Raw genomic sequence first — 11,983 nt, forward strand, 5'->3', positions numbered from 1 at the left:
CACTGTTATACAAGCTGTACACTCACTACTTTACATTGTAGCAAAGTGTAATTTCTTCAGTGTTGTCACATGAAAAGATATACTCAAATTTACAAAAATGTGAGGGGTGTACTCACTTTTGTGATATATACATATAAATCGGTATCGGCGTTGAAAAATCAGAATCGGTCGACCTCTAATTAGCACTGCTACAACTTTCATTTCACATACTATATAGGGGTAGTTTACATTTGAACACAGCAGAAGCTATTAAGGATGTGACAAATGGGGGGAAAAGTTCTTAATGTTTAAACTGCAATTTTTATCATGGGTTTTCCATTAAAACGATAGCAAAAAAACATTCCAAGGGAATTCACAATTCAGCTGCGCTGCTGCCCACAACGGTTTGGCCCCTTTCAGATGGTTCAGCATTGCACCTGTACTACCATTACTGTACTTCAATTCAACCTCACAAAATGTGCATTTCCTTGTCATTAACTTCTCAAAGTGTTGCCATACAGGGCTGCAGTGCTGTCGCTTGCCTTTCTCTGCCATTTTTCCAACTGTTAACAATGATGACGCAGTGGTGGACAGTTGACGCCAAAATAATTTACTCAGACTTGCACGTCAACTCCCCATTTCTGGAGAGTTAAGATTCAATTCCGCCAGGAATTTTGGAATGGAGGAGCCTGATTACAACTGAGCACAATTAACAATATTTGAGATATTAAAGCTAGAATCCTTCAAATGTTCCAGGCGCTCCTAAACAAAATGCCCAGGTCACACAGAAAAATATTTAGGCGCATGTGCGAGGGAAATGGTCGCACTGTAGAGGCCTGGATTAGTTACCATACTTCAGAGAACACAAACACTTGCATCTTTCATAGCGAGCTAGCGAGGGACGGAGAGAGAGGGGAGGGGCACAGTATAGGCAGGTCGCCCACCAGGCAGAAAGAGGACAAAAACAGCTGAGAAGTTGAGCCTAGCACTTCAACACTCTTAGATGTTGCGGATATTTACCCACTATGCAGTTTACTTTCTGCAGCTAAGTCATATCGCTGAGTCAACCGTTACACAACTTTCCCCAGGCCTATATAGCCTATCGTCTAGTTCGGCAATAACACAAAATATGTTGCGTGATAACGGCAATGTGAATTTAAAAAATGTTTCCTAACGTTAAGGATCCCAATTACATTTAAACATTCACACCCCTAGAAGCCAGTGTTAATTTAGTCAACAATAACTAATCAACAACCTATTTTTCCTGTCTAAAACTACTACGATAATGAAATGCACTGGAATAAACTATAACTATTACAAATTAATTTTCATTTTAGTCTACGAAAATGTGAAAAGAGAATTCCACGTCCATTAGTCTCACATTTAATTTGACATGAAGCTCCTTTCAACTGTTTTGTCCCATCCCAGCATTTCATTCAATCCTCTCATTACATATTTGAGCTGCACGGTCTGATTGAGTTGATCTGCCAGGCTCTCCCACACAGTTCCCAGGTGGTCACTTCAGTCACTCGTTCAATCTTTTAAACTGATGCAAAGCCAGGACAGTAGGCTTGTGCAGTATACAGATTTTCATGTCGTCATACAGTCCCTTCTCTCGTTCCAGGATTTACTGTATTACCAGCATAGCACACAAGAGGGCGCTACAAACAAGAAAAGTCAACTGGGCTTCTTACCAGAATGAAAATAAAAATTAGCAAACTAATTGCGAAATGCCAACGAGCAAAACAAACTAATTACAAAGACCAGCAAATACAGCTCATAAAGTTAAACAAAAGTAGCTACCGAATGTCATTTTTGATCTGTATGGACATTTACAAGTGAAAGCGAACGAGAGAAATTGTGCAAATGAACAAAGTTGTGATGCATGCTTTTCCGAATGAAGAGAAGCATGTGTACATGGAGCAGATGGAAGAAAAAAAAAAAGAAAAAAAAAACACTAGTAGAAAGCAGAGGGGGAAAAATGGCAGCTGTACAGAACTCATCTAGCGCTCTGACTTCTGGCAGAAAGCCATTATAAGATATCTGATGGCTTCATCACCTCATGTGCGCTGCACAACAGAGACTCGCCGATCGATATAGAATGCTGTGGACTCACCAGATGGCTTTCTCCAATTGTGCTACTTACAAACAAACACGTGACTGGCTCAACTGTTCTGGGGAACTACGGTAAGCTTCATCACGTAAAATAATGTGACAGGTGAAATGAAGAATGCGATATGCTTTATCTCGTAATGTATTGCACAAGTTGACTGCAGGTATTAACATAAAAAGTTGCTACAAATATTCAAATTCACTGAAACTTCAAAGAAATAGTTGACAGTTTTGAAAAATCCTCCCGTGGCTTCTTCCAAATACCCCGTTATACAGTATACCACCCAAGCCTACAGGATACTTGACTTGTAACTAACCTTTCCTATGGAAAAAACAAATGCTATTTGTTGAATATTAGTAGTACAGTAATACTCCTTTGCATTTTTGTAAGGCTCAATTTCCCCCCTTTTCAAGGAATGTGCACATGGAAGTTTGAGGTAGCCTAAATATTCATAATTTAAAATCGGGGGAAAAAATGCACTTACTATGTGACCTAAATGGCTGTGACTTAAACTAGACAAACTGCCCAGAGTTTTGGTCGACTAATAATAACTAACAAAGGATGAAATGACTAAAATGTGACTGAAAAAAGGTATTTAAAAGGTATTAAAACTAAAACAGCTGTCAAAATTAACATTGCTAGAAGCCATGTATTTTCAGTCAACACACACACAGCAGCTAAGTAAAGACTGCCAATGGCTACACACAGACTAGGCTTAACAAGTACACGCAATAAAGCGGTGTTGGATAGATTGTGTAGGTTAGGAGGTGACCTAACCTGCAAGCTGAGCCTGGTTCACAGCTTCCCCTAGAGTTCAATAAACTAAGCATTAGCCGCCAGGCCAGTATGATAAGTTATCTCAAGGTTAACTGAGGCCCAGGCCTACTGTTACTGTACCTGATGGTGCCGGTGGGCGAGGGCAGAGGGCTCATGAGGTGGGCGATGTTGTCTGGAATGTTTATGGTGAGTGGAGAGATGTGGACTGGTTTTACTGGAGACTCAGGCGCCTCACGCTTCTCCCTCTTCCCACTGGACAGGGCTGTGAATGTGATCTTGATGTTTGTGCTGGGAAACCTGAAAGTGCACCTGTAGAGAAAAAGAGACAAAAGGTTCAAATTCACCTACCACACAACGTAATGCAACCTTCCAGTCTGTGGACTCTGAGCATCCACACACAACATGTTAATGTTTTTAAATGTATGTAAACTGTAAAAAGTATTTTGTATGTAATGTATTTTTCGTTATACACTACATTATATGGACACCTGTTCATCGAACATCTTATTCCAAAATCATGGACATTAATATGGAGTTGGTTCCCCTTTTGCTGCTATAACAGCCTCCACTCTTCTGGGAAGGCTTTCCACCAGATGTTAGAACATTGCTGCGGGGACTTGCTTCTATTGAGCCACAAAAGCATTACTGAGGTCGGGCACTGATGTTGGGCGATCGGGCCTGGCTCGCAGTCAGCGTTCCAATTCATCCCAAAGGTGTTTGATGGGGTTGAGGTCAGGGCTCTGTAAAGGCCAGCCAAGTTCTTCCACATCGATCAACAAATAATTTCTATATGGACCTCACATTGTGCATGGGAGCATTGTCATGCTGAAACAGGAAAGGTCCTTCCCCAAACTGTTGTCACAAAGATGGAAGCACAGAAGTCTAGAATGTCATTGTATGCTGTAACGTTAAGATCTCCCTTCACTGGAACTAAGGGGCCTAGCCCAAACCATGAAAAACAGCTCAAGACCATTATTCCGCCACCAAAGTTTAAAGTTGGCACTATGCATTGGGGCAGGTAGTGTTCTCCTGGCATCAACCAAACCCAGATTTGTCCGTCGGACTGCCAGATGGTGAAGTGTGATTCATCACTCCAGAGAACGAGTTTCCACTGCTCCAGAGTACAATGGCGGCGAGCTTCACACCACTCCAGCCGACACTTGGCATTGCACATGGTGATCTTAGGCTTGTGTAAGGCTGCTCGGTCATGGAAACACATTTTATGAAGCTACTGACAAACGGTTCTTGTGCTGACGTTGCTTCCAGAGGCTCAGGCTAAATATAGGCTGTGGTAGCCTAATCAAACACACATTCTCATTGTGGGGTAAACAACAAGCAGTGTGAATGCCTAGAATGGAGATGTCCATATACACCAAGGTTCAATCAGTGCAGGATCAGGCTCCATCACCACACCCCAGAGAGATTGAGGGCCAGATTGTTATGCCAGCCCTGCTTCCTTTTGGTCCGGATGCCAGGTGCTGCAGCACTTGTTGCCAAGCCCCAACAGAGCTGGCATAGAGCACATTCAGAGAGAACAGTGTCCCTGACACCCAAGTCTCAAATTAGCATTGCTACTCAGAGGGTGAAAAACTGCTGGTAGCCAGCCTGGTGAAGCCAGACACTTCAATTATGCATATGCACTCCCAACACCCTTTCAGGACCAATGTAATACCCCTGTCAACAAAGAGCATGGGAAACTAAATGATTTGATGAAATAGGGGGATGTTGATGACCTCATTATGCAGACCACACGTAGCTAGTGTCTAGTGGGAAAACATGTTTTTTCAAAACTAGTTATCAGCATGGTACAGGGATGCAAACTGGTGAGGGTCCAAAAAGGTGACACTTTTTTTTGCTGCACTGAAACATGCAAAACATCCCTGCTAGGGGGAAATGCAGGTTTTAACTAATTAAACAAAGAATATGATCTACATGATCAGTCTCAGTGTAAAATAAAGTGGTAATTGTGAACCTAACTCACAGCTAAAAAATGTAAAGAAAGCAATCCAATGTTATTTGTTGCCTAGACTTTACTGCAAATGACACTCAAGTCTTGAGAAAAAACAATACACTAATATTGCAGTTAGCCATGACAGCCTTTATAATAGAACGCTTGTGACCATGACAGCCTTTATAATAGAGCGCTTGTGACCACACACACACACACATTGCAAAAATACATTTTAAAGTAGAAATAGAATGAAACAAACAGGCATTCTATTTTTTCTCTATTATTGTGGTCACTATAGACATTGATCAAGTGCACAAGGCTACATGTGTGCAAAAATAACATTCACCGAATTAAATTATAATCCCCCACACGTGTTACTGTCAAGTTCAACAGAACAAAAACAATATCTTTGGGCTGCACTGCACATTATTACATTGTACATCTTCTGCCTGTGGACATCTGTTCTACAATGTGCCAGCAAAAGTGAGAAAGTGTGTGGTGTTCCTTTCACCTCTATCGTGGCATCCAGCTTAAGCCAGGCCCAGCTCCACACCCTGAATGTACTTGTTTAACAATTAACGCCTCATTTTCACCTAATTCTCTCATTCTGAAAATTAACCACATACTGTAGAGGGAAAACATTAGTTAACAGATAGTGGTTAGTTCTTTAGCTAGTTAACATTTCACACAGATTGCCAGGGTCCAGTAAGCAACGCGTTATAACTTGAGGAACGGCAAGGAGTCGTACACCAGTTAATACTATAGAGAATTGGTTAGGTTACTAATGTTAGCTGTCTACTTTTTTAGCAAGCTAGTTTTCACACCATAAACTCAATTATTTGATCAGTTAAGTAGGCTAATGTTGCTCAACATTTCTCTGGCTAGCTAACTGAGAATTCGATCCAGCTAGCAAGATACTTAACAATGCTAATACCAGTTCCACCACACTTTCTCCCTCACCACAAACTTTCCAAATGCCATTAGTTTTTCAATTACAGCTCATGAAGTACACTTCATCACCTTCTCACCCCCATCTCCATGGTCAGGCTTCTCATCTAACGTTACCTCTTCGTTATCGTTCAGGGGATGCGCTGCTGTAACTGGCAAGCTGCCTTTCCAGAGCGCTCGCTGATGCTGTAACTAGTAAGTTGGTTCTCTTTCTTCAGTCGCGTGCTGCGCTGCATTCTGTTATGTAAACGATTGGCTGAGGCTTAGATACAGCCAGTATTGCTCCAAACTTGTATCACTCGTTCCCTTACAGCCAGTAGTGATCCAACCCCACCCTCCCCACAAACTTTTATCATTAGATCTATACGGATCACGTAGGTCACCGAATTTAGATTCAAAACTGCAAATTTCACCAAAAGGTGACTAGTTTGCATCCCTGATGGTAGAGGCAGGTAGCAATATTCAATAGGCCTAATGATGCCTTTGGATCGCTCAAACTTAAAAAGCACAAGAAAGAGGATTGACACCCACCATCTCAGATTGTTCTGAAATAATTTCTGTTAGAAACAGATAAGATTAGGATTCCTGCAACATTGAGCTAATCGATTGAACCCAACTGGTCATTTTAATTTATAGGATTCATATAATATTCAATAAATATAGCACCTAAGATTTGATTTGGATCAAACTTTTTTCTAACAATGAGTTAGCCATGAGGTATCCAAAGAAATGGTGTGAAGCCACCAAGGACCCCCCCCCCCCCCCCCCCCACACACACACACACACACCCCATGCAGATCCCACTCAATAACGAGTATACAGTATTCGTTCTCCATGTAGTAAGGGGCTGAGGATCGGCGTATTGTTTCTTCATCCTATGTAATGTATCATCAGTGAATTTGGTGATGTTCAGAGTAGAGGCATGGCCGATTAATTAGGGCCAATTTCAAGTGTTCATAACAATCGGTAATAGGCCTTTTTGGACGGCGATTAAATTGCAATCCACAAGGAGGCTGCGTGGCAGGCTAACCACCTGTTACGCGAGCACAGCATCAAAAGCACCTTGTGGCTGCAAGGATCCAAGGTAAGTTGCTAGCTTAAACTTATCTTAGAAAAAAACAATCAATCTTCACATAATCACTAGTTAAACTAGTAATATCCTCAACCATGTGTAGTTAACTAGCTTGCTCTGCGTTGCATATAATCAATGCGGTGCCTGTTAATTTATCATCGAATCACAGCTTACTTCAACTTCGCCAAACAAGTGATGATTTAACAAAAGTGCATTCGCGAAAAAAAAGAAGCACAATCGTTATAATAACGTACCTAACCATCAATGCCTTTCTTAAAATCAATACACAAGTATATTTTCTAAAACCTGCATATATAGTTAAAAGAAATTAATGTTTAGCAGGCAATATTATCTAGGGAAAGTGTGTTACTTCTCTTGCGTTCAGTGCAAGCGAGTCAGGGTATATGCAGCAGTTTGGGCCGGCTGGCTCGTTGCGAACTGTTGAAAGTCCATTTATTCCTAACAAAGACAGTAATTACTTTGCCAGAATTGTACATAATTATGACATAACATTGAAGGTTGTGCAATGTAACAGTAATATTTAGACTTAGGGTTGCCAACCGTTCGATAAAATACAGAACGGTTCCGTATCTCACTGAAAGAATAAACGTTCTGTTTTCGAAATGATAGTTTCCAGATTTGACCACATTAATGACCAAAGGCTCGTATTTCTGTGTGTTTATTATATTAAGTCTATGATTTGATATAGCAGTCTGAGCGGTGGTAGGCAGCAGCAGGCTCGTAAGCATTCATTCAAACAGCAGCTCTTAGCAATGCTTGAAGCACAGCGCTGTTTATGACTTCAAGCCTATCAACTCCCGAGATTAGGCTGGTAATACTAAACTATCTTTAAGAACATCCAATAGTCAAAGGTATATGAAATACAAATGGTATAGAGAAGTAGTCCTATAATAACTCCAACCGAAAACTTCTTAACTGGGAATATTGAAGACTCATGTTAAAAGGAACCACCAGTTTTCATATGTTCTGGAACTTAAACGTTAGCTTTTTTACATGGCACATATTGCACTTACTTTCTTCTCCAACACTGTTTTTGCATTATTTAAACCAAATTTACAATTTTTCATTATTTGTTTGAGACTAAATTGATTTTATGTATTATATTAAGTTAAAATAAAAGTCTTCATTGTTCAGTATTGTTGTAATTGTCATTTATTACACACACATAAAAATCGGCATCGGCTTTATTTGGTCCCCCCAATAATCGGTATCGGCGTTGAAAAATCATAATCTGTCGACCTCTAGTTCAGAGAAATGAGTCATTGAAGTTGTTGGGTTTAGGTGCCATCTTACATCCTGATATTACTTGGTTCTGACCACTGATGGTGTTGTTCCTGCTATTGAGGGGGAAAATCACCTAATAGCAAGAACAGCACCATCAACATTGTGCTCAGCAGCACACTCACATGGCACCCATCAGGGTGTCTTTGATACAGGAATGCTGAGCTCTGAGACATCACATTCCTCGCAGAGTGCTGTGTGTGACCAAAGGCAACACACATTGCTTTTACAACGTTGTGTGTGTGTGTGTGTGTGTGTGGGCTCACTGATCCTCTGTCAGTCAGGCACAGACGCATACAAACAACAAAACAGAATTCCTTTTGCCACCAGACCCCCAATCTCTACTAGCTGAGGTAAAGAATTCCACTAGACCACAAAACCCACCCCCCTACCAGACAATTAATGTTATTATATAGTCTACTATCTGCTTCAATCAATTCATACTTAAATGTTTTCAACAACAAAAGAAGCTTGGTTAAGAGGATAAGCTTGCATGGAAATCCCAAGTCATTTTGCAAAGAGCTGAGTTTTCCCACAGTCTCAATGCATTTTAACATTCAGGCTCCTTTGCCAATTTCCATCCTTGCTCAATGAGACCAAACATTTTGTAAAAGCAAATGCACAGTTGCTATGTTATGCCAGGATGTAGAACACAATGGACCCTCAAAAGATCAAAAAGTATCCAAGCTCAGGGCAGCAGAGACAACAAGTCTTCTCTATTTCTTTCACTTTTTTGCCCAAGATAATCATCATCCCTAAAGATTATCCAAAAAACACAACATCCCAATGAGATCAAACAATGAGCATCAAACTAATATAACTGCTTTACACAGATTCAGTTAGGATGTAAACAGTCATAGCAAGACTATGCCATGGAGTAATTTTGTAGGCGTGTGAGAGCAACAACATGGAGGGTTGGGCAGCAGTGACTACTTCATTCTGGCAATTTATGTCATTCTGTTGGAATCCAGGGGACATAAAGAACCCCAGTCCAGAGCTCTCCAAGCCAAGACTGTCTGTCCACTTCCCTGATCATTCTTTGCCTTAGGTAGGGTGGGCTACTATAGTCATTATACCCATAAAGCCCAATTCCAAAATAAGGATATCACAAGGTTTTCTTGAAGCTGTAGATGTGAGCGTATAAAACACACCCTTGATTTAAAGCTCTTTAGTCACGTCAACCTGATTGATAAGGGAATTTGAGCCCACTGTGCTTCTTAGTTAGGAATCAACATCTCTTCAGTCTAAAGTGCTGTGATACAGTGCATGAATGGGTAAGAAGACTGGGTGGTTAGTTAAAGGGGCAATGAGCAGTTGCTACATCCATTTTTGAACGTATAAATTAATTATATGTACCCCACTGATTCTTGAATAATATAACTTGTCTCATGTCGTACCTCATCACAACCCAAAATAAACATGTTTTACTCCAATGTTTGTCAAAGTAAATGCAAACAAACACTATATAGGGTGCATTCGTAAATTCACTCTGGCTTTCCACGCTGATTTCAGAGCACTCTCATCTGAGTGTACCAGAGTGCAGAATAACTGATGAATTTACAAATAGTGCAACACCAGTTGAATATGACCTGTCAGTAAACATTGGCAAAAAAAATATTAAAATGGTTGCCAGCAGCACAGTTACAGTCACCAACGCTCTAGATAACAAACAGCCTAACCAGCTCTGCTAGGGCGATAGAAATGGTCAGAGTGATGTGTTCTCTCATTTGTGTCTGGAAGTAGCTAGCAAGTTAGCCAACTTTAGCCAGTTAGCTTGGGTGATTGATGTGAGGTCAGAACACTTGGATCAACCCTACTCCTCGGGCAGAGCGTCCAGTGTGCGCTGACAACACTCTGAATTTGTGCGCACTCTGGCACTCCAGAGTGAATATATATATACACACCCATAGCCTCAAAACACGTTTGAAACTATAATTTTGGATGGTCAGTCCTTGCATCCATAGCTCTATATAGCTCTATATATGAATTTGAGAGTGGTTACATTTCTCCAGCCCCATCCCTTAGCTTTTTACCGAAACAGGGTTGGGGAGGCCACTTTGTTATTGTTTCTACTGCTGACTGCTGCTTTAAGAATGCAGCTTTGTGTTTGTATGTCACTGAGGCAACTGACCAATGAATGAGCCCCAGCAGCCCACTACATTTTGTTGTGAATTATGCATCAAATATCAACATTCAAAAGTGGATTATGGCACAATAGTGACTTTCCCTAATTAAATACAGGATTGTCTTCAGATTTAATGGTTGAGTTGGATTGGAGTGTATTTTGCAAGTTTCTTTAGAATAAAATGGGCCAAATCTGACAAAACAAACTATGCATACCGGGAATTTGGCATAGAATCTCATTTTAGTATTATGGAATTCAAATCGGTCTAAGAGAATAGAGTAATGTTACCGTGATGGCAAGAGGAAAATAATGGTCAGTGAATATTGAGGAGACTATTTCTTATGTATTGTAACGTTGGCCTTTGTGACCTGCCATTATAATTTTGTGAATGGAGCAAACTGAACCAAAACATCTATCTTCCGAGTTGTGCAAAGCTGACCCGTAATGACCCGAATCAGAAATGTTCAATTGAGTGATGGCCTAGTGATGCACATCACACATGTTATAAAGATACAGGCCTACAAGCAACGTAGCCATCCACAAACTTAAATATAAACAAAACATCGATCATATCCACCTGACTAACAAAACACTTGCACAGAACTATATGACATTGTTTACCTGTATGACCAAGTACACAGCTAGCTAGTTACAATAATAACCCACTATGTGATTGCAAATCAACTGAAAGCTGGCCGACAGACAGTGTGCTGTAGAATCAAGTTCGAATACCGCTAGCTACATTTGGCTGTCTTAATTCAGAAGATATTTTATAACAATGGGAGGGCAGTTCATAACATGTAGCTACTAGTATATGACAAACACTGTCTAGCTGACGTTAATTAGCTAGCAAAGATGAACCTACATGGCAAACACCACCCCTTAGTCTTGCTGCAACAGCACGTGCTTTGTGGTAATTCAAAACAAAGATAAGATAGCTAGTTATTCTAAATACAGATACATGTTGAACTTACATTCGTGGAAGTTGTAGAGGAGGGGCACCCCGTCTGAGGAACACTCCATCCACGAACACCCCATTTTTGCCGAGGCATCGCAAGTAGAAATCTCCACCACCAGTGGTATCGTCACTAACAGTGAATATTTCGAGATGTCTTCGAGAAATAAAACTGGAATGACCCATGCTCACATCCACCGAGCCCTGAGACGAGTTCCTCCCGATAGTCACCGAGCGCTTTTTCATCAAGTATTCGAATTCACGGCCCTCAAACCGGGCAACCGGCCCAGACGACCCGCTTAACACCGCCATTTTACAGGATAAAGGGTATATTTGACAAATTCTTATTTAAAAAAACACCGGTATGGAGATGCCCGTGTAGGTGTTTTAAATGCCGTTGCAAATTGTCGAATCAAAAAAAAGGGGCATCAAATTTAACACAAAAATTTAAGGGAACGTGCCAGACCAGGGACAGCGGCTCCAACCCAGCGCCGCGACACAGAGAGAAAGGGTAGGAGAAGGCTCCAACCAAACAAACAACATGTGGATATGCCACGATTGACAATCCAATAACCCAATAAAAAATGAACAGGCACTTGACGCTACAAAGAGAAGACCAATCAGACACAAGAAACAGCTGATCATTGACTCAAGGTTGGTTGAACTGTAGCGTACGCGCATTGTGTTGTCAATAATTACCACATACAGAAAGTCAAAATTGGCTATATCTTAAAAATTCATGAAAACGAAAATGTGATTTT

General features: G+C 40.8%; 1 protein-coding gene across 1 annotated transcript in view; it reads right to left on the reverse strand.

The window, feature by feature from the left end:
- Nucleotides 1–11,714, reverse strand: part of LOC120034176 (forkhead box protein K2-like) — a 33,175-nt gene extending 21,461 nt beyond the window's left edge. Inside the window, exons 1-2 of the mRNA XM_038980640.1 lie at nucleotides 11,242–11,714; nucleotides 2,990–3,178 (exon numbers count right to left, since the gene is read on the reverse strand). Of these exons, the coding sequence (XP_038836568.1) occupies nucleotides 2,990–3,178; nucleotides 11,242–11,534 (482 nt within the window). The 5' untranslated portion in view covers nucleotides 11,535–11,714. The remainder of the gene's footprint in view (nucleotides 1–2,989; nucleotides 3,179–11,241) is intronic.
- Nucleotides 11,715–11,983: the final 269 nt, after the last annotated feature.

Source organism: Salvelinus namaycush, chromosome 41, assembly GCF_016432855.1.
Source record: "Salvelinus namaycush isolate Seneca chromosome 41, SaNama_1.0, whole genome shotgun sequence".
In the NCBI taxonomy this organism is placed as follows: Eukaryota; Metazoa; Chordata; class Actinopteri; order Salmoniformes; family Salmonidae; genus Salvelinus; species Salvelinus namaycush.